This window comes from Balaenoptera acutorostrata, chromosome 2 (genome assembly GCF_949987535.1).
Source record: "Balaenoptera acutorostrata chromosome 2, mBalAcu1.1, whole genome shotgun sequence".
Classification (NCBI taxonomy): Eukaryota; Metazoa; Chordata; class Mammalia; order Artiodactyla; family Balaenopteridae; genus Balaenoptera; species Balaenoptera acutorostrata.
In genome coordinates, this window is record NC_080065.1 from 168,341,357 (window position 1) to 168,366,921 (window position 25,565).

The window sequence follows — 25,565 nt, forward strand, 5'->3', positions numbered from 1 at the left end:
CAGGAGAGTGTGGCCTCATGCAGGATTGGGGACTAAACGGTTTCACCTTCGTGAGAGGAGTCACAGTGGGGGTCCTGGGGGCTGATGAAGGGGCTCCACCTGCCTCCCATTTTTTTATTTATTTATTTATTTATTTATTTATTTATTTATTTATTTTTGGCTGTGTTGGGTCTTCTTTTCTGTGCGAGGGCTTTCTCCAGTTGCGGCCAGTGGGGACCACTCTTCATTGCGGTGCGCGGGCCTCTCACTATCGCGGCCTCTCTTGTTGCGGAGCACAGGCTACAGACGCGCAGGCTCAGTCGTTGTGGCTCACGGGCCCAGTGGCTCCGCGGCATGTGGGATCTTACCAGACCAGGGCTCGAACCCGTGTCCCCTGCATTAGCAGGCAGACTCTCAACCACTGTGCCACCAGGGAAGCCCTGCCTCCCATTTTTGTGCACAGTACGACCTTAGTAATTCCTGTCCTGCCCATTTGCATTTCATGACAGTTTGATATTTTGAGCAGAGGCCAGTTTGTTCTTGCTTTGCCTATGAAGCATTTGCTGAGAAACGAGTGGTAAAGAAGATCTGCAAAGGGAATGTTTATTCTCACAATGAGACTGGGCTTTTGCAGTCCCGTTTATGTGTCATGAGATGCACACGAATGAAAATACTCACTGGAAGCCCACAGACTTTCTGCCCCAGGTTCTACAGCACTTTCTTCACCTCCACCTCCACCGTGGCGGTCCAAGCCTTCTCCTGGGGGGCTCAGAGAGACCAGCCTTCTTCCCAGTTATGTCAAGGGTTCCTGGAGAAGCCACAAAGCAAAACAGGCTACGTGCCTACCTCCTGAGGCCTCACGACTGACTCCTCCAGGCCTGGCTTCTCCCCCCAGGGTGCTCGGGCTCCTTCTTAGTTGCCAAAGCTTGGCTCAAGGGAAGAGGTGGTAACTCTCCTGAAAGTTGGGCGTAAGGGTTGGGAACCCAAACAGCCCCTCTGCCCCTACCTGCCTCAGTAGGAGCCCCACGACCTGGACCAGCCCCCCTCTGTCCTGACCTGTCCCTCCACCCTGGCACGGGAGAAAGTCACCTCTGCCCAGCAGCCTCAGGGCACCTGCCAGGGCTCACTGGTCGCCCAGGGCAGAACTCTGCCACAAAGAAAGCAAACTTTTACATTATCATGCAGAGCCTGTGTCCTTCCTTATTGTCTATTCCAGAACAGAAACTTGGCTGCATCTTTGCATAAGCAAAAGGAGCATTACGATGTATTTCCCCGAACAAGAGAGCTCTTGGCCTCTCTCTGCAGAGAGAAGGGCTGCGGCTTTGAACCTTTTCCCCAAGGTTTAAAGATTCCAGGATCAATTTCTCAGACAGGGCTCAAGGACGTTGTCCCTGCTTCCCCTCCTCCTGCGGTCTGGGCAGAGGTGAGCACACAGGCCTCGGGAGGGCAGGTGGGGGTGGGGAGGCACTTGGGCACTTAGCTGGGTTTCTGATCATTACAGGGCATTGTGCACCCTGCTGCTGTCACACATTTTGCCCATTTCCTCTTGTTGCACGTTTACCAACGTTATTCACTCGTTCACCCATTCAGAACTCTTTACTGAGCACCTACTGTGTGCTCGACACTGCTAGGGACACAGCAGTGACCGAGGAGGAGGGGTGCCTCCACATCAAGTGCATAGTCCAGTCTGGGAGCAACTACTTTAAGGGCTCACTTTGAACAGGGGACAGTCGTGCTAGGGAGGAGGATGAGAAACCCGAGGGCACAGCAAGTGCAAAGGCCCTGAGGTAGGGATGGGCTCCCTGCGTAAGGAGCTCACAGGTCAGTGACTGGACCATGGTGAGCAAGGTGAGGGCAACCTGAGAAGAGGGAGCAGGGCTTTGATTTTATCCCAGTTGCAGTGGGAGGGACCTGTGGTGGCAGTAGGGGGAGGGTACCAAGGTGGTAACTGCCCTCCTCCTTTGAAATACATCGATTGCTCTTTGTTTTTTTCAAATGCTCTTGTATTTCAAGAATTCAGAAGCTGGAGAGGGAACTCCAGGTATGAACCATCGCACAAGCAGCAGGAGAGGGCAGCTGGCTTCCGAGAAGGCAGAGCTGTCAGGGGTGAGGGTTCCTGGAGGAAAGTAGCTGAAGTGGAGCTCAGAGAAGCCAGCCAGGGCCAGCTTAGAGAGGGCCCCAAGTGCCAGGCTGAGGGCTGAGGCCTGTTCCTGAAGGCACCGGGGAGCCATTGAGGGTTTCAGGCAGAGGAAGCTGGAGGTCAGACCTTTCCTGAGTGGCGACCATCATGAAGAATGATGCGTGGCGGGGAGGGGGGACACGAGGTGGGAAGGCGCTGCTTCCTTGTCTGCCTGTGGAGGAGACGGAATGGGAGTCAGGGGAGGAAGGGGAGTTGGGAGGGAGATGTTTGGAAGCAGCCTTCTGTCTTTGTGGCTCTTTGTGCCATGTCTGTTAGCTCTCTGCTTGGCAGAAATGTTGTAGCTGTGTCCCTATTATGGAGGCAAGTGTTTTACTGGGCATCTTACTTATTCCCGGGGGTCTCTACACCACAGCGGGCCCTGCTGGCTTCTGGCCTCACTGGCAGCATCCTGTGGAGAGTGGGATGCAGCTGGCCTCAGGGGGCTATGGCAATTTCACAGCCCCCTGAAAAGTTGGCGTGGCCCTGGCGGGGCAGGACAGGGCCCACTCCTCAGCAGAGCCGGCCTCCTGCATGGCCCACAAGCCCTGCCTTCTGGCCTTTCTGTTCCTGACGAGTCGCAACGTGGGGACTGGGAGCCAGACACCAGAGGGGAACTTGTTTGCAGGTGGGGGGATTCTGCCACACCACCGTAATGAGCAAGAAGACGTCCCAGGCCACCTGGTCACCGTGGCGGTCCCACCTGCTTGGGAGGGGGCTGCGGGGGGCCGGGCCTCAGGTGAGGCCACCGGGAGGGCTTGTGAGTGGGAATCCAGGTTGGGGACCACCCAGAAGGTCCAGCAGCTGCCAAGAGGTGCCTGTGCTGTAGGGCGAGGCTGGGGCACACCCAGCTCAAAGCCCTTCCTCCCTAAGAGGAGCAAACTGTGTGTAGCTGTGTCCCTGTGTGGAAGGGCGGAGGCTTCCCAGGAGAAAACAGTGAAAGGTGCACCACAGTGGAAGGCTACCAGGGAGGACAGGGCTGGGGCATCTCGAGAGCAGGCCTGGCCTCCTTGCTGGCTATCTGCTGGACATGCTCCAGACGTGCCTTGTCTAGCTCCTCAGTGGTCCCGGAGGCCCAGTTGGTCTCCGAGGCCAGAGTCAGGGTGCCCAGCCCAACTGACAGGAGCTCGTGGCCGATGGGCAACTCAGAAGACAGACCTTCCCCAGCTGGGCCCTCGCTCAGCAGCCTGGCACCCCCTGGCTCTGACTGCCTGGCCCTCACCCCCAGCAGGAGGTGGGCCTCTGCCTTGCAGAGTCCAGCGCCTGGTGGTGGGGATCCTAGGCTTCTGGCTGTCCTCCTGTCTCTCGAATCAGGAGTCAGGGTCAGACCTGCCCAGCATCCAAGAAGGACACAAGACCCCTCACCCGAGATGAGAATGACTGCCATCGGCCCCAGTGGTGGGACCGGGAGAACAGGAGGATCCTGGGCCCCGATGGGCAGGGTCTGGGCCAGGAACTGAGAAGAAGCCCTGCATCTCCTTCCTCCCTTGGGGACCAGCCTCAGCTTCTTCATCTCTCAGGAGGGGCTGACACCCTTGCTTCTGGCCTCAAAGGGCTGTTGGGAGCATAAAATGAGGTAATTCTTTGAACTCAGCCCTGAATTCCTTCCAAATAACAATCTATCCTGCCACTGTCCCTGGATGCCCTAGGCATAGCTGGGAGCCGGACTCCATTTCAGCTCTCTGAAGCCACCCCTCCTTGACATGAACCTGTCCCCTCCCAGGTCCCAGAGAGCAGGTTCAAGCTCTCTCTGTTTTCATCTTCTTCCCAAACATCAGGGCTGTTTTTACCCTCTCTGCCCCACCCCGACCCCCCACTCGAAGCATGACCTGGGAGTCAGAGTTGAAGGGAGTAAAGTGAAGCTGGCCATTCACTCCTGTCTCTCTCCCCTCTCTCCTCTCCTGCCCACCCTCCCCCAACCCAGCCCCAGATGCAGCAGGACCTCCCTGTGTCACTGCCTTCTTCCCTTCTACACCACGACTTTCAGTCAAACTCCGTGAGCCAAATTGGCGAGGCTCTGCTTGTGAGAGATAAAGCGATACCTTGGAGACAAAAAAATCCTCTCTCTTAAGAAAAAGTAGTTTTTAGGGCTATTGTCTCACTGTGGACCAAAAAGTCTAGTTTGACCCTCAAAAGTGGGCAAGGACCTCCGTGTTTAGGGGGTGTGCACCCGGTCACCGTGACCTCATGGGGGGCTGCGGGGCGATATGACTTAGCAGCAGTGACTAATACAGTTTTCCTGTTTTCACCAACATAATTCCATCATGCATGTGCGGAAGTCTAGTCCTCACAAAGCTTTGTGACATGGGGACTGTCATCCTTGTTGTACAGAAGGGAAGGCCCAGCAGCGGTGAGTTGGCAGAGCCTCTCAGGGCTCCACCTTGTCAGCTGCAGGTGTCACCTTGTCTGGCAGGTGGCTCTCAGTGCCAGCGTCCACCCTCTCCAGACTCATGCACCGAGTCACAGTGACCATCCCATAGGGCTATCAGTCATCCCTTCCCTGAAGGAAAGCCAGGTCGGGGCAGAGAAACAAATTATAATTGGAAGGTAGATTTGTGGGCAGGAGGCTTCCGGCAGGGGCTGCACTTAGGGCTGGCTGGTGGCCTCCCTGGACCCCACTGTGCATATTAGCTCTGCCTTCCCATTGGTGCCGTCTCAACACACAGCAACGGTGACAGTAGCCACCAGGCTCCTTGTCTAGCATGCCCCATGTGCCTTGCCTGTCCCATCCATCACGAATTGATTTTCCTTGCTAACTCTCAGATTTCCCAAAGGGTTTTCCTACTGTTTATAGGTAGCAATTACCATTGCTCAGATAGAAATTCTAAAAGCTGGGATTCAGGGGGAGTATGGCACTGGCCTGAGATGACAGAGTGGGCTCTGGGAGGCATGCTTGGTGGGGTCTACCCTCACAAAGGGTAGGTCAGCAGCCTCTGGGATCGGTCTGCATACAGGGAGGGGTTGCATGGCCAGTTCGTGCCTCTCCACTGAGTGATGGTATGAGTGGATCGGTTCTTTTGACGAGTGTGTCCTGAGTATCTGCTGTGAGCTGCTGCGTCCTGGGTGCTGGAGACATGCAGGGAAAATACAGGTGGCCATGCAACGCACAGTCCCGTTGGGAACGCAGAGAACTCAGGAAGCAATGGACCCTGGTGCTCTCTGGGAAGCAGATCAGACCTGGGGGCCCTTCCAGGAGGAAGCAGCCATGAGGCTGGGCCTCCAGAAGAGTAGGGTTTTGTCAGGAAGCGAACGAATGAAGTGGGTGGCAACGAGGCAGCTGTTCCAGGTAAGATCCTGAGAGCGTGTGAGGATGGGAAGGAAGGCTTTGTCGGCCCTGAACCCAGGGTTAACCTGACCAGTGTTTCCAGAAAGTCATGCTGGCTGTGCTGTGGGGAAGGGAGGGTTCCTCACCTTTCTTGTGCAGTGGACCCCTTTGACATCTGGTGAGGCCCATGGGCACCTGCTCCAATAATGTTTGTACATGTAAAAAATAAAATACATGATAATAAAAGAGTGAAGAAATACAAATGAAGCCACTAGTATGAGCCGCAGTTATCAAAACAGAACACAGAAAGCACCTTTGTGATATAGCAATATCTGTTCTTAGTTAACACATTAAAAATTAGATCTGGTGGTGTGTCTAAAATGACCCCCCTTTCCAAGCTGTGATGAGTGTAGACAACATTTCACAACCACCAGCAGCAACTGAGGAGTGATTTCTGCCAGTGACAGTCCCGGCATTGCCCCTGCCACTGGGGTTTGTGGCCTGTGTTCACCCTTGAAGGAAAGGCCATGTTGCATTTCCAGTGGTCGGGGTCCCCATCCCAGTGTAGGCTCCAGATGGAGAATCCCTGAGTTGGTGGGAGGGGCTGCTGAGGAGAGAGAGGCAATATACTGGCAGGGGTTGGGTTGGCTGTAAGGGGGGCCGGAGGAGCAGAGGGAAAGGAAGGGATGGATTCAGAGTTGATGGTGATGCCTGGGTATAAAGTGTGGCAAAGAGGAAGGAGTGGGGCTGGGTCCCAGGGTCCTGGCCTGGGGCCTAGCTGGGTGGTGATGCCATTTGCAAAGCCAGAGCTGGTCCTTGGGCCTGTGGTTTCTGCTGACACGTCCCTGATTGTCTTTCAGGTCAATGAAATTTATCACGATGAGTCCTTGGGGGCCCACATCAATGTCGTCCTGGTGCGGATAATCCTGCTGAGCTACGGGAAGGTGAGTGGGCACTGCAGGCTGATGCCTTCCAGGAACACCAGAGCCCCCGCTTCTGTGGGATGAATGGGGCCCTCCAGTGGGGTGCAGACCTCCTATAAAAGCCTTTGAGTTGGCCAAAACCACCCTGCCTCTCCCTGGCTGCCCTGTGGTTCCTACAAGAAACAAGGAGCTTGTGAGCCACGCCTACTCTCCTTTCAGCCTCACTCCTTTTAAAATTTAGGGTTTTTTTTTTTTAAGAAGAAAAATTTTATCTCAAACAGGTTCAGTGGTATGTGTGCTACTGCAAAGGCTGGTTGTAGCAGTTTCCTTTCAAACCTGCACTGATGTATAAATTAGACATTATTTGGGAATGATTAATTTCTGGTAAAATGTAGATTCAATCCAACATTATGCCAATTTTTACATTTATTGTAGACCCTATTTTAGTACTAGAGGTTAAATTTTCATCACCAAAAAATTAGAATAACCTTACAGCTACTCCTAAGGTAATGAGCTATGCAATTAATTCCTCACTATTGTTTTGAAAATATACCCCTAGGTTGTTAAGAGAAATTCCAACTCCATCCAAATCTATTATTTAATTCTTCAGTCATCATCTACTGTTGGCTTGATTGTCACTCTTCTTATTTGACCCCAACCAATTAAACGCCAGTGTTTCTCAACTCTTTGGCTAAGGGCAATTTTTTCTCCTACTTCTGTGCACACAGGATTAGTCAAAACCATTTTGCCCAAATCAGCTTTGACTGCACTAACTCTTCCTCCTGTCGACAGGGATCCTATGTTCACCATAAGCACTTCATTCTTAGACAGCTTTTGCACTTTTGCTGCTTTCTTGTCTCCTTCAGTGCGTACACCTAGAAGCCGTCTAAGCAGGAAATAGGAAATTTCCAATTCTGTGAGGATTTCAGGTAAAGCTCCAACTGCACCATTCTGTCAGCCCGGCACAAAGTGGGGTCAATTTTTGTTCCAACTCCAATAAGACCTCCTGGAGCAGCATACTGAAGATCATTATGCTCTGCAAAAAGCAATACAATTTTGGAAAAGATGGGGTTTACACATGAGTTTTCCTTCACTATCTTTGGAAACAATACCAGGTCTGACTTCTAGCTCCTGGCCCACCTTTAATACTCCTTTTAGAATACTACCACCAGCTACACCCCCCTTAAGGTCATCAACCTCACAGCCAGGTTTGTTGACATCAAAGGATCTAATAACAATAAGTCGGGGTTCTGAAGTAAAGTCTCTTGGGGGTACTGGAATTTTCTTTACTATGTACTCGCAGACAACTTCAATATTGTATTTTAGCTGAGTAGAAATTGGAATAATAGGAGCTCCTTCTGCTACTGTACCTTGTACAAATGCAGGGATCTGTTCATACTGTTCTTTAGCCTGGCTTTCTTTTACCAAATCAATTTTATTTTGTAGAATCAAAATATGCTTCAGTTTCATGATTTCAATAGCAGCCAGGTGTTCAGAAGTCTGAGGCTGAGGACAAGACTCGTTACCAGCTATCAACAGAAGAGCTGCATCCATCACTGCAGCACTGTTCAGCTTAGTAGCCATCAAAATATCGTGGCCAGGACAGTCGACGAAGGAAACACGTCTGACTAATTTGAAGTTCCCTTTGGTCCCTGGAATGTCTGTAGGAAACTCATCAGGTGTACTACTTCCAAAGGATCTATAACATTCTTGCCGAGGACAACTTGGGTCGTCAAGCTTATATATCTTAGCATTAGCAAAGCCAAGTTTGATTGTAATATTTCTTTCTAGTTCATTTTTGAACCTGACAGTGTGAACTCCAGAAATAGCTTTTACAACCCTAGATTTCCCATGAGCTACATGACCAATTGTACCTATATTAATTGTGGACTGTCTGCTGATAACTTCATGTGACAGTGGCATCAACTTGGTGACATCCAAAGTGTTGAGATCTTGCCGAAAAAGGTGCGGCTGCCCTAAAGTCACACCAGCCTCGCCCCCCACCCCCCCCACCCCCGCTATCTTGCCTGGAGGCTAAAATTTAGGTTTTGTTATTATTCAAGTTTGGTGAGACCGACAGATCAGCAGGTGACTGCCATGGTTTTTTACCCAGAGTTTCTGGCCATGCAGGGCTGCACGGGGAAACACCCTGGTTTGTCGAGGCCTAGGGAAGGAGAGGGAAACTGTGGGCGAGCACCTTTATTGTGGTTTCCTCAGGAAGGACCAGGTGAGGCGGGGTAAGCAGGCTTAGGATTGGCCAGTGTGAATAATTCTCAGCGGGCTCTTGAGCATTGGGCTGCCCCTAGTTGTCTGGTACCTGGCCCTAGGTGATTTGCACAGGGGATAGTGGGCTGGAGTGTGAGAGCCCAATGAAGGAGGTGGCTGGGGGTGTGGACTCTGAATTGGTTGGTTTGCATTTGAAGAGCATATGATCCAGAATGAGTTGTTTACTGTCTCTAGGAATTGGTTGACCCTGGGAGGAGCAATTCCTCCCAGGTCAGCAAGGCCCTGGATGTCAAAGCATCAGAAACCACCCGTGTCCTCCTCTTCTCGTGCCATGTAGCTGCTGTTCTAACTGAGCAGTCTTGCCCTTCTTACTTCCCTTTGCTGTCAGACTTGGAACCGTCTTTCCTAGCAGCATGCACGGGTCTATGCACCAGGATTCGAAAGCCCCCAGGCACAAAGACCTGAGATGGAAAAATAAGGGGGTGCCTGAAAGGAGAGCTGGTGAGGAAGGAAGGAGCCCCATGGTGCCTGCCAGTGTGGACTGAGCAAGTGCCTGTGCCAGGCAGCTCGGGAACACTTTACATGAAATTATCTCACTTAGTCCAAGGACAGATGGGGAGGTGGAGCTATGAGGATCCCACTTCACAGATAAGGACACTGAGGTTTAAGGCAGTTCAGTGGCATGAGTAGCCAGTGGTATTTGGCTCCTTAGGAGTCCAGCTTCTCACCCTGGCAGCCAAATCGTGGACTCTGTGGTCTGACCCCACGCAGTATGAGGAAAGTCAAGTCATAATAAGATGAGGCACATCAGGCATAGTAAATTATGCGAAGGGTTAACTCCTCTACTCAAAGAGAGAGAATCTCAGTCTCACAAAATAAAATCGAACTGCACACAACGTACAAGGCCTGCAGTACAGAAATGACAATGAAGGACTTTATGGCTGGTCAAATTCCAGGAACCGTGGACCTTGAGCCCACTCTTCCTACCCTGGGAAGTGTGTCACTCTAAAGTGATGGAAGCGACCACGGTGAGGATAGCAGTCATGGTCCTTCATGTCCCATGGAGAACATAAAGTATACCAAAGCGGACTGTCAGATCAAGGGAGAAATTTGCAAAAACCTAACTGCAGGAGTCTTTCATATCCTTTTCAAGACCTTTAACAGATTACATTTTAAAAGGCATAGGAGTTTCCCCTACCTCCAGTATCCTTGTTAATTAAAAAAAAAAAAAATGCCTTCTCAGTTCAAGCCTTCTTTAATAAGTTATTTGGTCATTTATAGCCAATAACAAATTTGCATGGTTTTTAAGAGACAGTATCCCTGCATTGATATCTTCCATCTAGAGCTGCACTGTCCAGTCCAGCAGGCACTAGACACATGTGGCTACTGAGCACTTGAAATGTACTTAGTCCAAACTGAGATGTTCTGTAAGTATAAAGCATATGCCTGGTTTCACAGACTTAGTACAAAAAAAAAAAAAAAAAAGGAGAGATGTAAAATACTTTCTTAATAATTTGATATTAATGAAATAATGTTTTGGATATATTGGATTAAATAAAATATTTTATTAAAGTTAAAAAAAAGGCATAGGAGTTACAAATAATATAATGGATAAAGTTAAATTAGTAGTTATATCATTTTTTCCCCTTGCCCTATGGAAAAATGTGCCTTCTTTTAGAGGAATCATAGAACACTTAAAAATTACAGAAGTACTTTAGGTCATAAAGAAAATTTTAGTGAATTTTATACAGCAAAAATGGTTTGGGCTATTCTCTGACTCAGTGCTCTAAAACTAGGTGGCGGGAAGGGATATATAAAAAGAATAAATCCAGTCTCTTTGAAAAAAAAAAATCTCCTAGGAAGAATAATATTAGAGCCTCAGGTGCAGACTATTGGGAAAACTAATGAAAACAAGAGTACTACAGATTAAAACCTATGGGGTGTGGCCAAAGCTGTATTCATAGGCATGTGCTTTCCAAGATCGCACAGAGCGAATGAAAACAAGTTAACCCTGTATTCAGCTCAGTAAGTTAGAACAGATGTTAACAACCACCCAAAACCAAAAACCTAAAGAAAGTAAAAATAAGGAAATAGTTCAGAAAAAAGCAGAAATCAATACATTAGAAAATAGAAAGAAACAATAGGATCAATCGAGAGGAGAGCCTTGGATAAAGCAAATCTCTTGCATATTCAGTCTAGAAGAAAAGAGAGGAAGCATAAACTAAAAGAAAGAGTGCGTATAATGCAACCCACAGTGGGATGCTTATCCCGGGTGAAGAGAAAGCTTTGGGGGAGGTTGCTGCCCTAGGCAGCTGTTGCGAGATCTCCACCTGGGCCTTCTCCCCATCCCTCGGCTCTGACACCCAGTGGTGGTCAATGGAGGAGGAGTGTGCACACCTTCTTCTGCAGGTAAGCAGGCAGGTTTGTGGCATGGCGGTGCACTCTAAGCATGCAGACACAGTACACAGCCAGGGAAGGCTGGGGTGGCCCAGGCCCAGTGATACAGTTCCAGCCTCCGTCGTTGGAATGTCCCATGGGACTTTGCCCATCCCCACTGGAGCAGCCATCAACATGTTCTCCATCCCTTCCCCTCCTCAGGCGGGGTCCTGCCAGTCCCTCCATTCCTGGCCTGAGACCCCCTTAGCATCCTCCAGGGTCTGAGGAATTTTCAGGTGTGTAGTGTGAGGGATGGGCATGCTTATATCCAGCCCCCTCCCCACTTTCTACCTCTGGAGAGGGGACATGGGAAACTTCACGTTGTGGCGTAGGAAGGGGAGGAGAGCCACCAAGTGGTCTGGGCACTAAAAAGAGAAATTGGAGAATTGTGCACGGTTAATTGCTTACCTGCACTGGCAAAGCTTTGGCTCTTATTTCGCCTAAAAACTGTCTGGTTCCTTCTCCCAGTGTTGATTACTCAATGGAACAAAGCCTTGTTTATTTTAACTACTTCCTGGCAGGCTCTGTGCTAAATTGCTGTTTCTTCTTGTTCTTCTTTCCTTAAGTGTCACAGGCAGGTAGAAACCTGGTAGAAACCAGGTGGAAAACCTGAAGGTGAGATTTTGAGAATCTCCGTCAGGGACCTGGAAATCCTGGGAAACAAGGATTTCCTGGGGAAATGGGAATATTTCAAAGCTGACTCCAAAAAATGTAGAAAATACCACAATAAGCCTCATAACCATGGTGGAAACTCAAATTCTTCTCTGTTTTCAAAGTTATCTTAAAATTACCTCTAAATAGAGAGTCAGATAATCTATTTTTGCCAGTCTGTTCTTATTCATTTGCAAGGAATTATTAAGCAAAGATAAAGCAATACCACATAAACTGTTTCAGAATATATATATATATATGATCTGAAATCCACCCAATTTATCTTTATAGCCAACATGATTCCTACACACAAAGCTGCCAAAGGTAGCATATCTAAGACAAAGTACAGACCTGTTTCACTTCTAAAAATAGATGTAAAAATTCCTGAGGCTTTAAGCATTTAATTCAATAATGCATAAAGAGAAACTCTCACCATGATAAAATAGGGTTTATTCTAGGAATGTGATGATTGTTTAATATTAGAAAATCTGTTCATATAATTCATCACATCCATTTGCCTAATGACAAAGCTCGTCATCTAACAAATACTTTTTTAAAAATTATTTATTTATTTATTTGGTTGCGCTGGGTCTTAGCACAGGATCATGCGCGGCATGTGGGATCTTTAGTTGGGCATGCGGGATATTTAGTTGGGCATGCGGGATCTTTAGTTATGGCATGTGGGATCTTTAGTTGTGGCATGCGGGATCTTTAATTGAGGCATGTGGGATCTAGTTCCCCAACCAGGGATCGAACCCGGGCCTCCTGCATTGGGAGCGCAGAGTCTTAGCCACCGGACCGTTAGGGAAGTCCCTAACAAATACTTTTTGAGGGTTTCTTTGTGCCAAGCGCTGTGCCGTGTCACTGACGTGGTCCCTGACCTCAGGGGCTGCTCTAGAGCAGAGGTGCAGACAAGGAAACAGTTACAGCTGAGGGCTCAGGGACTTGGCTGGGACAAGGGGGGCAGGCAATCTTATGTAGAGGTTAGGGCAAGCGACTAACAGTGACTTTTCAGTTACTGAAAGGCTGAGGCAGTGACTTTTCAGCCATGGGGAGGGAGTGAAAGGGGGAGGAACCAGCACAGGGAGCGGTGGCTTAGGAGAGGGTGGGTGGCATCAAAGGGAGGACAGTAGTGAGCCGTCCTGGAACCGTGGCCACAGGGTGGAGAAAGGAGAGAAGATGAAAGAGAACTCTAGGAGGCCAAACCAGGAGCGGGTGGTTGCAACATGGGTGAAGGTGGAGGGACACTGAGTCCGTGCCTTGGGCAACCTGGTAGATGATAATGCCAGCCCCTGAGATGGAGAGGACGGAGCTGGGGGGAAGTGGCACGTGGGGGAGAAAGGCGGTGAGCTCAGGGGAGACGTGCTGAGTTTGAGGTGCTTTGTGCCATCCCAGTGGAGATATCCAGGGAGATGCTGGCATGGGGAACTGGAGCCTGGAGAGAAGAGATGAGCATCCTTTGCAAAAGCATGGATGGGGGTGCACAGAGAAGCACACCGAGTCGGAGGCACCTGAGAAAGAGCCCCAGGGGGCTCTGCTGAAGGCACCAGCAGGGCAAGGAGTGTGATCAGCTCCATAGGAACTGAGAGGGTATCTCATGGTTTTTAAAAGATCTGTGAAACTAGTAACAGATGGTAACTTGACAACCCAAATTTTATTTAAAGGTAGAAAAAGAAGCACATTGTCCCTAAAAGTGTTCTGCATAGCTAATTCTCAGGATGTTCATAGATGTTTTCACAGGAGAATAGAGGGGTTCCATGGTCAAATGAGTCTGGGAAATGCTTATAAAACAAAGTAAAACAGGTATTCCTGACAGCAAAATTTCTCAGAGACTTTACTATGAAAATGTGCAGGGTGAATCTCTAGGAGATGGCTCAGTATGCATGGTTTCTCCAAACTATTTCGCAACAGAACCCTTTTCCTCATGGAATCAACATTCTACAGAATTTGCTTTGGGACATGCTGCTCTTATGAAACAGTTACAGTAAAATTGGCAACAAGAAAGAGACACATAACTTTGTTACTGAGGTTTTGGAATTCTGGACAATGTCGTATGACATGAAACCAGTATCAGAGGAGAAAAGATAAAATTATAATTGTTTGCTAATAATTATGTGCCTGGAAAACCTAAAAGAATCCATCAGAAAACCAAGGAGTTTAGTGACATGGCCAAATATAAGATAATTACACAAAACCCAATAATTTCTGTGTGAACCCACAATGCCCTGATAGTAAAGATAATAGGGAAAGAAAAGTTCCCTTTACGATAGTAACCAAAAATATAAAATACCTGGAATAGTCCTAACAAGACAGCTATAAGACCTACGTATAGGAAGAAAATTGCACGTTGTTAATGATAGGAAAAAAATAAAAACAAATGAAGAGACATATGCTGTTCCTTATGGGAACACTGGGTATAGTAGTGATGTTGACTTTTCCCAGATTAATAATTGGCAACTTGATGAAATGATTCTAAGATTCATCTAGAAGCATAAACAGTCAAGAATGGCTGGGAAAACCTTGAAAGCCAAGCAAATAAAAAGGATTTACTTCAAACACCTTGTAAAGCAGAAATAATTAAAATATACTATATTTGCATAAGCATTAACAGATCAACTGAATAAAATATATAGCTCTGAAAATACCTCTCATATAAATAACATGCGATAAATATAAATGGAATGGTTATAAAGTGTTATAAATAAATCTGTGATAAATATAAATTTCATATATAGCAAATTAAATATATCAGATGATAAACATAGGCCAATAAAATTCAACTAGTTAAACCATACAAATCAAGAAGAAAATATTCATTGTCAAGGACTTCCTAAGCATAAATACAGTAGAAGGGATTGTAAAGAGGAGGATAGATATATTTGAATACTTAAAATATAAAATCATCATAAAACACAAAGGGCAAACCACCATCAGGAAAAGCATTTGCAATATGGAAAAGATATCCTAATATATGAAGAGCCCTAGGAAAAATAGAATTGGCAATGGACATAAGCAATTAACTGAAGAAAAAATACAAATGGCAAAAAAAGAGAAAACATTGAACTTTACTACTAATCAAAGAAATAAAACAGTTTACCATTTTAAAAGCATCAGCTGTGTTAAGATTAAGACGAGGGATTTACTGCTGGCTTGGGTGAATGCAGCAGTACACTCCTCCAGTATGAGTATAAATGTGTACACATTTCTGGAAGGAAATGTGGCAGTTTGTCATTTCCCTTAAAAATGTTCTTCATGTTTGCCCCCAGTCATTCATTTCCATGATTCTATTCCAAAGCAGTTAACAGAGCTGTGGATGAAGTTTTAGGAACAAGACAAAGGCCATGGCCTTATTTCTAAGTGTAAACAACTGGAAACAATCTAAATTGTCCGCCAATAGGGGTCTAGTTAAATAAATTACGATATGTCTATGTGGTAGATTATTAGACTGCCAATAAATCCCGTTTTCAGAGCATGTTTAAGGGCTTGGGGAAACGGTTACAGCATTAAGTCAAGTTTGTTTGCTTTTTGGAAGAAAGGATATAAGCTTACAGTAGTATGATCTCAATTTTGTTTACAAATATATACACAGAAGGGACTGAAGGAATACATCAAACGTGAATAGTACTTATCTCTGGGTAGTAGGTGATGGATTTTTATTTTCTTCTTTGTACTTTACTGAATTTTCTTAATTTATCATGATAAGGATGTTTCTTTTATAATCGAAATAGTGCATTTTTAATTATGGGAAATTTGTTTATATTTTTTGAAAATCATTTAAAAATGGTAGAGTCCAAGTAATTCTGTTTAACTGAATGCTAGCACCTGGGGAAGGGTCTCCAGTGGCATGCCACAGGGCTCTGTCATGTCCAACATTTTCTTTCTGATTTGAAGGAGGATGTAGAAAGGACTTCATGCTTTTGCTTGGCACCTCTTCTCTGTGGTGGCTTGGAGGCACTTGGAGAGGAATCTGTGTTCTTCTGCCTGGAAACTCTGTCACCTGAGTGTCTGTGGAAACTTTGGGCGAGCCATCTTGGCCAGAGGGAGGGTGCAGGCTGCCACAACTACGTGGCCTTACCTACAGGTGAGGCTGTATTACTCAGGTGTTGCAGGCACCTCCCTCATGGCCATGGCCAGTCTGGTCCTTTATGTTCCACCTCGTAGTGAGGGGTTCTGCTTTGCCTGAGCCATGTTGGTACCCTCTGAGTCCCCCAAAGGCAGAGTGAGGGTAAGGGGAGCGGGCATGGACCCCATTGTGAGGCTGCGGCCTACTCTTCCTGGGGACAGTATGGGGAGGAGGGCAGGCCATGGGGCTGCCTGGAGCCCATGGCCAACAAGATGGGTGGCCAGAGCCCACTTGGGCAGTGGAGCAGCTTCAACAAGACCAGGACCAATACAGTGAGAAGTGAGAGGGCACAGGGGGACCAAGGCCCCCTCGCCTCCATGACTTCCCGCTGGGAAGGAGTTTGGGAATCCATGATGGTGAGGCGACAGGAAGGGAGAATGTGGAGCTGGATGTGTGCTTTCAGAACCGAGTCCTGGCTGCACCCGCTGCACCCCAGCAGAGCTTGGCAGACCAGCCTTAGACTTCTGCCGATGACCTCAGAGGTGTCAAGATAAAAGACGTACCAGGATGTGGCGTTAGAACCCCACATCCATCCCCAGCCCCCGAAGCCTGGCCGGGAAGGACAACATGCTGCCACCCCTCTGCTGTCCCCCGGCCCCCGACGGCAGCGGGGCTGACCAGTCTCCTGTAGCAAAGCCCACCCCACACTCTGCTCACCTTCTCCCACCTCCTCACCCCACCTCTTCTCGGGAAGCCATGGGGGAGACTGGCGCCCATCAGGGCCTCTGTGTCCCGGGGGATTCCAGAAAGTTATAGGGCCAGACTTGGCCCTTCTCCAGCGAGTGGCAGGATTGTGAGGAGGGAGTGGAGTCCAGGGTGTGAATCTCACTTTCTCTGGGGAGGACACACTGCAGAAGCACAGGTAGGGGGAGAGTAGAGTTAGGAGGACATGGCTGGCCAACCACATCCAGGAGGGCTGGCACTAGACAGATATCCGGACGCAGAGGGACTGGGGCCCCACCTGCTGGCCCATCGTCTCTGGAACGGAGCATTCTGTGCCTTGCACAGAGCATAGGGGCCCAGGGACAGTGCGGCGTGTCTGGCTCAGGAGCGACCCCCGTGGGAAAGGAGGGGTCGTTGCACCGACCTGGAGCAATCAGACCGTAAGTCTGAACGTGACAGTCCGTGGAGAGTAGCTGTCAGGGCCAAGGGCGCCAAGCCAGACACACAGAACGCCTCAGAGCCAAAGGTCGCATCACGGACCAATATTTCTGTAAGTACATCTAAAAGGAATTTTCTAGAAAAGGGAAATGTGACCAAAACCAAGATTATACAGAAATACCGGCCCCGACTTTTTATTATTAAATTCCACAGACATAAAGTCACTCCATCAAACTGCTATAAAAGTTTCCCATTTCTGTGCTTATCTCGTTGAGGGCGATAAGTTTGTGTCCACTGGTCACAGGCTCCACTTGGCACAGTGCTGGGGATGAGGCCCTGTTTTGAGGTGTCTGGGGGACCTCAGGGAAGTGGGAAGCACGTCTCCTGAGCAGGTGGATCCTGGGACCTGCCTGCCTGCTCCCAGGACTGGAGCACCAGCTCCCCGTGAACTCCCCAGTAAACAAGATTGTTTGGGCGTGGTGAGCACCACGGGGTGCCCTGGATGGGGTGACCCAGCAGGAGACTACCTGGCTGGGATCCACGTAAAGGGAATGAGCTCTGCTTGTTCAAGGAAAAGCCAGGAGGGGCTTCTAGACAGGGGTTGGGGAGTAGAGTTTGGCTCACGGAGAGGATGGATTCCGATGAGCGGCCCCTCAAGGAGCCACGCATTTCCTGTCCGTGAGGGAGGCCCTGTCCCTGGAAGGCTTTAAGCATAGCAAGGCCGAGGTGACTGGAGCCAGGAGCCCTGCCGGGAGAGGGGCCTGAGCTGTGTCCCCCAAGGCCCGGCCGGGAGCGCTCTAGGGGCTGTGAGGCCAAGACCCAGACTTGGGGGAGAACGTGGCCCGGTATTCAGATGCTGTTATTTATTTCAAGAGCAGCTTCCCTACCCTCCGCTCCCCCTGTGCCTGTCCCCAGGCCTCGCCAAGGCTCCAGTGGGGATAAAATCAGTAGCACTTGTGCAAGTGACATGTTGTTTGTCTTCCAGCTTATGAGAAGCCTCTGAGTTATCTCAAGTTTTGCCTAAAACAACGTTTTTCTCCATTTCTCAAAAAAAAAAAAAAAAAAAAAAAAAACCACAGCAGAAGAAAAGAGATTATCTTATTTTATACAATATGCCATCAGCCAGGGAGCAGAACACCGGCAACACTTGAGGGTTGCATAGCAACTGGCTTTTCAATTGATTTTTTTTTTTTTTTTGAGAAGGCACCAAAGCTACTGAACTGTTCTCATTTTAAATATTTCCTAAGATGATGAAAATCAAAGCAAATGGAAATCAGAGACTTGGGGACAATCAAAGAACATAAGGTATCTTGTTGTGAAAGACCAGGTCAAGACAAAATATGGAATGCTCTTAGAAATTTTTCAGCGTTGGGGGGGAAGTGTCTGAGAAATTCTGACTGTGAGTCTCTTAGTGGCAGGCAAGAGAAGAGGATGCTGGGGCAGGGCTCGGTGTTCGAGGGCCCAGTGCTACCATCTGCTTACTGCATGTCCTGGGTCATCGCCTACCTGCTCTGGACCTCCGCTTCCCTGACTGTGTGAGGGGCAGTGTAGGGGATTCAGAACACCCCAGGGACAGCCCCTGGTTTCCCCAGAGTCTGGGTCCCAACCCCCAATCAGATGGGGGCCAGGCATGGTGTCCAGCCCCCCACCCCCACCCCCAGTCATTGTGGCCCACCTCCTGAGCCAGACTCTCCAGGGTCCAGAGAAGAACAGGAAGCATTAGGGCCAAATGTGCCCCATAGGCTTGAGCTGGGAAGGTTCATGAGAAGAATCCTGAGCTGGCTTTCTCTGGGAATAGCTTCCCAGCCTCTGGGAGGATGTCTGGAATGTTCCTTGATGATATGGGAGTCCTGAGCAGAGAAATAAGGATCACACCTTCCAGCCCTCTCTGGTGTTGGGGTTGCAGATGTCTGTCACGAGGTTTGAGCTCCAGGCACCGCCTTGCACGCTGGAGCTGCCCAGAGAAGACCCCCAGCCTTGGGGGATCCCGTGCTTCACCCAGCCGGGGTCTTGGTGTTAATTCTGGCCCTGTTGATCCTTGTGGGACCTTCAGTGAGCTATTTACTCTCACTGAGCCTTAGTGTCCCCTGTAAGGGGAGCGCACACTAGCGATGACGACAGGAACAAGGGTATTCATGCAAGTCACAGCCTGCAGTGCCCTCTTTGGCTCAGACCCTGTCTGCAGCCCCTTATGTGACCTCACTCACTTCACCCTCACAGCAGCTCTCTGGGGTAGTCACCTCGTCACCCCCACCTGCCAGGACAGGTGAGTGGCCTACCGAGGTCACACAGCGGTGAGCAGCTTTGCTCAGGGGAGGCTGGACTGGGCTGTTATTCCACAGGCTGGGGAACATGAGCTCCGGGCTCTTTGGCTATGCTCCCCTTAGGGGTCTCCCATGCCAGTGGTTCCCCACAGAGGGCATTTTGCTGCCCCCCGCCCTGGGGGTGCTCATGGCATGTAGCAGGTAGAGGCTCAGTGCACAGGACAGTCCCCACCGCAGAGAATTACCTGACCCCAAGGGCCAGCAGTGCCAAGGTTGAGAATTGAGCTCTGCTTTCTTGAACCCCGCAGATCTGGACTCCACTCTGTGCACGCTGTCCTGTTTTGTGCATCTTTGGGAGGGCGGATTGGGCGGGAGACCCTCTGGGGTCATGGCAGTTGAGAAGGCTTCGGTGGGCTTCAGCTGGATCCATGGGACATGAGACAAGGCGCAGAGACAAAGAACACTGTGGGTGCTGATCGCCATGAACAGAAGCGCCTGAGCTCCCAGCTCGGTGCTGCGGTTGTGCCCACTTTGCAGCTGGGAAGCCCAGGACAGTGAGGTAACTTGTCCAAGAACACAGGGCAGATGACAGATGAGCAGGCCTCCAACCCCAGGGCCCTGAGCTGCCCAGGTGAGCCCCACCTGTCACTTGCAGGTGCCCTGGTGGGCAGGGCTTGTGGTCTGAGGGGCTCCCTGATATGCCCCCAAGCCTGCAGAGTCTCCAGGCTGCTGGTCCCACTTTTCTCCTGTCTCCTTGACTGAGGGAGGTAAGAGCATAAATATTGTAATTCAGCTCATTCTGGAGCAAACAATGGAAATGTCAGAGAGCAGTGATTAGAACAGAACTTTCTGCTCAGGTCTTAACTGATTTGTTTAATGTGGGACCACAGAAGCTGTCAGGGGCTTTCGTGGTCCCCCTTGAACCGGCACCCTGGCGTCTCAGAGCAGCGCCCTGGGATCCAGGCGTCCCACCGGCTGAGGCCCTGCGCTGCCGTTCCTGCGGCTGCAGCGCCACCTGGTGGCCACCTCGGCTCTCGCCCTTCCTTTCCTGTCCCGCCTGCCTAGGGGAGATGGCCCTGCAGACAGAACACCTTCAGAGGTGGCGTGGCTTCCAGACCCACCTCCACCTCTTTCTAGCGGTAGGACTTGGGGTGAGTTACTTCAGTTGTCTGAGACACGGTTTCTCATCCGGAGAATAGGTCAATAACAGCATCTATATCTTAAGGCAATTATACAGTTTAAATTAGATGATAACGTATGAACGCAGAGCCTACGGCTACCACCCAGCCCCAGGGTGCGTAAATGCCCTGTGTACTGTAAAAACAGCTCCATGTACTATGGACAGCTGGCACCCTTGGCTCCCTTGGGAGGAGGGAGGCTGATCTGTGAGATCCCGGCTGGTTCTGGGGCCACCCCCTTGCTGGGCCTGGGGTGCTGCCCCCTGGAACACCATGGCCCTGTGTGCAGTCCCCAGCCCAGCACAGGTGGGAACAGGCAGAGAAGCCAATGCAGAGAGGAGCAGATAGACGACTTTGGGGCCAGGAGGATGCAGATGACTCCAGTGAGGTGGGTGTGAGAATCTTAACTGCAATAGCATCTCTCTCAGCCTCTCTCCATCACTTCTGAAGGAGAAATAGACACGTCTCCTGTCCTCGCTCAGATGAGGACTACAGCTCACGTGCTGTGTGAGACATAGCAAAGCCACGGGATGGAGGGGTCTGAGGGCTGTGGATGTGGGCCGGGTGTCAGAGGAGTATGGGGGGATCCCACTAGAGCCCAAGGGACCCTCGTGGGTGCCCAGACCTCCCTCCTGGGCCCTCTGCCTGGACATCTCTGTCTGTGAGGAGCCCTTCAAGGCAGGCGGAACCCATGGGAAGGCTGGCAGCTCTCAGGAAGTAGGAGAAGTAGGTAGAGGAAAGGCTGAGCCTGGGGTGCTGGCTTCTGCCTAGAAGCTCGTGGGTGGTTGTTTGGAGGCTGCAACTAGGCAAGCCTGCTTCAGCCGTTTTTTCGTTCTTTTGAACCTCAGTTCTACTGACCTAACTTGAGTCCCAGGCTGGCTCTGGACTGTTCCCCCAGGAGTTGCACCCCGAGAAGCAGGAGAGCTCCCCAAAGGAAAACTGCTGAACTTTTACCGAGGAAACAAGCTGGGCCCAAAAGGATGATCCCTGGCCTGTGTCCCGACAGACTGCAGACCCCACCTTTCCCTGCGAGTGTGTGGTCCTCTCCCCATGACTCCTCTGCAAGCCCCACTACCAGAAACCATCCTCCCTCTCCTAGCAGCCGACACCTCTCTTGCTCATCTCCTGCCACCCGGTGGCCCTGACTCTGCTGACATTACACCAGACAACACCCCTATCTATCTCAGCAGCCACACTGTCCCCCTCCCATCCCCCCTCCCTCCTCACTGACTCAGGGAGCTCTTTCTAAAATGCACATGCGTCTGGCACCTGCCACAGAGCGCAAGGCACGCTGCACCCTCCTGAACTCTCCAGACCCTATGAGGATCCCAGCCCTTAGCTCCTTGGTGGCCATCTGAGATGGGTCAGATCCTTGAGAAAGTTGGGACATGAGCAGAGAAATAGGAAGTACAAGCAGCTCTGCACCTTGGATGCTGGAACACTGACATTCACCCTCCTCCCCCATGTCTCAGGGTCCTGTCTAGGCTGCAGGTTCCCAGGGCCCAGTGCCTGGCCATTGTTTTCTGTGACCTGCCTCCCCAGGGCCACCTCGTCCTGGAGTAGCCCCTCCAAGCCCTTCTCTCTGCCCCTCCCCTTGGGGAGTCTCCTCAAAACCCAAAAGTCAGGAGGGGGTCCCAGACCATTTCTGCTCTGGACCCTGCAGCGCAAACCCCCATGGGGCTGGAGAACGGAAGTGGCGGGCTGTTTCTTGGAGTGGAGGAAGGAAGACAAGGCAAGAACAAAACGCAAATCAATATTTCAATAAATTATTCTGCCGCAGCAGTGAGATCACGGTGGCTGCTGAGAGGGGCTGGGAACCTGGGCTGAACCCAGGAGCCTGGTGTCTGGGAGGCAAGAGGCGCTCGCCAGTGTGCCAGTGTCGGGTCCAGCCTGCTAAGGCCTTTTTTCCCAGGGTTCTTGACCTGGTGACCTGAGAGATGTGTTTTCTTTTGTCCACAGAACTTATTTTAACTTGAGTCAGTGTTTTCCAGGAGGTACGCTTCTTTGTAAAATGTGAACATTGGCCTGAGAAGTCAGATCTGGCAGCCCTGGGCTCTGTCCTTGCATGCCATGCCAATGCGGCTGGCGCTGAGTGTTGTTGCCCCTTCAGCTGGGCGTGGGCTCCTTGGTTGGCCACAGTCCTCACCACTCCTTATCCCCCCAACTTCTTTACCATAACAGGGAAATACTCTTCTGTAACCTTACCCCTTCTGAACTGGCAAATAAAAGGCAGACTCGTTTTTCTTAGAACCAACCTGCCTCACTGACTTACATCACCAGCCTTGGCCTGTGGGCATTTGGGCTTGCAGCACCCACCCAGCACTTCCCACAAGCCCACCCCCTGAGCAGTCAGGCCTCTCTCTGAGCCCCCAGCTTGTTTGTTCTCACCCTGTTTCAGCCTTTGGCTCTGTCCCCAACTCCATGACCTTATTGCTGCCCTCTGGCCCTGACATAGTGTGTCTTTCTGACTGGGCTCTTGACTCCCTGTTGAAGATGTGACCAGAGCTTCTCTCCCACTGGTGTTGGACATACCAGCTGGACCCTGGAGAACAGCCACTGGCTTTCCTTTGCCAGCCAGTGCTCTTGACTGGGCTTCCCACAAACCTCCAAGGAGGAAGTCCCCTGCTCATGCTCTTTCAGCTGCAAGTGACAATAACACAACTCAAATTGACTTTCATGGGAGGAATTTCCTGACACACAATATATGAGACACATATCTGCTGCAGACAGCTTCTTGAATGGCCCCTGGTGAGCCCACATCTTGGTATTCACTCCCCAGTGTGGTCCCCCCCCCCGTGGGTATGGGCAGGACTGAGATTTGCATCTAAATGGACTGAGACTTCTGTCTTGGATGTGCACCGTCATGCTATCTCTCGGGTCAGTCGTGCTGGGGGAAGCAAGATGCCCCATGTGACTGGTCTGTGGTGAGGTCCATGTGCCCGTGAGGAACTGGATCCTGCCAGTAACCACGTGAGTGAATGTGGGAGCGGGTCTTCCCCAGGGGAGCCTTCGGATGAGATTGCAGCCCCAGTCTCAGCTGCCAGCACTCTCATGGGAGACCTTGAGCCAGAAGACCCCACTAGATTACCTTTGGATTCCTAACCCAGAAACCATGAGATAAGTGTTTGAGGTTTTTCAGACCATAAAGTTTGGAAGTAACTCATTTTGTAGCAATAGATAACAAACAGACCTGGGGTAGGCTGGCCTCAGGCCTGGGGGAGCCAGGTGGTTGTGTGAAGATACCAGGAATCGACCTCTCTCCACCCCAGGCCCCACTCTATCTATGCTGGCTTCTTCCTCCCCTGGGGTCTCCTCCCCTGGTGGCAGCTCCAGGCTCACAGTCTCACACCTTTCCAACTCCTTGGCCCCAACCATCATGGTGCTGGGAAGGTGCAAGGTGGGGTTGGCTGGGCCTGAGCCCTCCCACCCCTGAGCCTGGGGTCAGACCCAGATTAACAGAGAGGATATTTTACCAAAGGGGGACTGGGCTGCTGTTGTCAGAAGAGCCCAGGCAAAAGTAGCTGCAACCTACCAGGGGAACAATCCCCTGATGTTTGGGCTGAGAGACATGGCCCTGAGGGAAACAAGGCCCTTTTGTTGGAGATGGACTAACAAGGCTCTGAACTGCGTTTTGGGCTTTGTGGAGCGGGGGAAGTCCCACTCCAGTGGGGGCTCTGTGGCCATCCTTGATCAAGTGGTCATCAGTGGCCTTTGTGATCACCGTCTGATCAGGACTTGGGCTGGCAATCTGAAGCCCAGTGGGGTCCGTACTCAAGCACCAAATCAGATCCACCCATGAGGGTCCCTTCCTTCTCATTCCAGCCAAAGGTCCTTCCCTAGAAATGAGAGTCTTTCACTCACTTCCTTCTCCAGAGCTGTGGCCTCTCAAGGTTTTCTGGAGGCAGTGATCACCTGGCAGGGTCTTGAGCTGACCTGCTTGGATGAGATATAGATGCCACGTCCCCTTCCTTTGCCCTTTCTGTGTCAGGCGGGGTGGGCCGTGTTGTGCTGCAGGAACAAACAAGCTCCATGTCCCCGCAGCTTACAACAGCAAAGATTGATTTCCCGCTCACACTTGTATGTTCATTGTGAATTGGCAAAGGACTCTGGTCTCATTGTCACTCAAGGCTTAGGTGACAGAGCAGCTACCACCTCAACACGCTGGTTCACATGCCAGCAAGGAGAGATCTCTGGAGGTGCTCATGTGGGCAATTAAGTGCTTGGACCGGGAAGAGACATACGTCACTTTTACTTACAGCTAATTGGCCAGAGCTTGTCACATGCTTCTCCGAATCACAAGGGGGGCAGGAGTGTACCTCCCTTCCCCTTTTCCAGCATCCTCTGGGCTGTCCACCTCTGTGCCAATGCCCAACAGGTCCTGGCCACCAGACCTCTCGCTCCAGTCTATGACTGACTTCATTAGGACTCAACTACATCTTTTTTTTCTTTTCTTTTTTAAAAAAATTTATTTATTTTATTTTATTTATTTTTGGCTGTTTTGGGTCTTTGTTGCTGTGCGCGGGCTTTCTCTAGTTGCGGTGAGCGGGGGCTACTCTTCATTGAGGCACATGGTCTTCTCATTGCGGTGGCTTCTCTTGTTGTGGAGCATGGGCTGTAGGTGCGTGGGCTTCAGTAGTTGTGGCACGTGGGCTCAGTAGTTGTGGCTCTCGGGCTCTAGAGGGCAGGCTCAGTAGTTGTGACGCACGGGCTTAGTTGCTCTACGGTATGTGGAATCTTCCCAGACCAGGGCTCGAACCCGTGTCCCCTGCATTGGCAGACGGATTCTTTACCACTGTGCCACCAGGGAAGCCCCTCAACTATATCTTATTAAAACAAGTAATCTCATCTCTCAGGAGCAATTGGCTCTGTGCTCAGGACTTGGGAACTGGTCTGCCATCTTGTAAGCCATTGACTTGGGTAACTCACGAGATGCCTGGCAATGACTAGTCCTCCCTGGCCTTGAATCGTTCTTCCTTCTTCTGCAACATGCTGGCTTACTAACAATACCCTATATCTTACTCTCTGCTACTTATACACAAAAAGAGAAATATATGGCTATGCTTGATGGATATGTTTATGCAAGAGAAGAGACAAAACACCTGCTTACGTGTCTACCAAAGAATGCATAGTTCTACTTTATGGACAGATGTATCCTTAAAGTGGAAAAGAACATGCCCAGGACTCTCTGCCTAGAGGGAACCACTTTGATGGTGGGAGTATATGGTGAGAGCAGAAACTGGAAT

The 25,565-nt window shown here is 50.3% G+C and overlaps 2 protein-coding genes across 4 annotated transcripts in view; one reads left to right on the plus strand and one right to left on the minus strand.

Annotated features, from left to right (window-relative positions):
- Nucleotides 1-25,565, plus strand: part of ADAMTS2 (ADAM metallopeptidase with thrombospondin type 1 motif 2) — a 216,276-nt gene that overhangs the window by 156,318 nt on the left and 34,393 nt on the right. For all 3 annotated transcript variants that reach the window (XM_057540004.1, XM_057540002.1, XM_057540003.1), the window contains one exon: nt 6,281-6,364. In XM_057540004.1, the coding sequence (XP_057395987.1) occupies nt 6,281-6,364 (84 nt within the window). The remainder of the gene's footprint in view (nt 1-6,280; nt 6,365-25,565) is intronic.
- LOC103006249 (eukaryotic translation initiation factor 2 subunit 3-like) lies at nt 6,613-11,104 on the minus strand. Its single transcript, XM_057539707.1, is given in 4 exon segments — nt 6,613-7,293; nt 7,296-7,413; nt 7,415-8,377; nt 10,967-11,104. Coding segments are annotated over 4 exon segments (1,563 nt in total). The 3' UTR covers nt 6,613-6,949.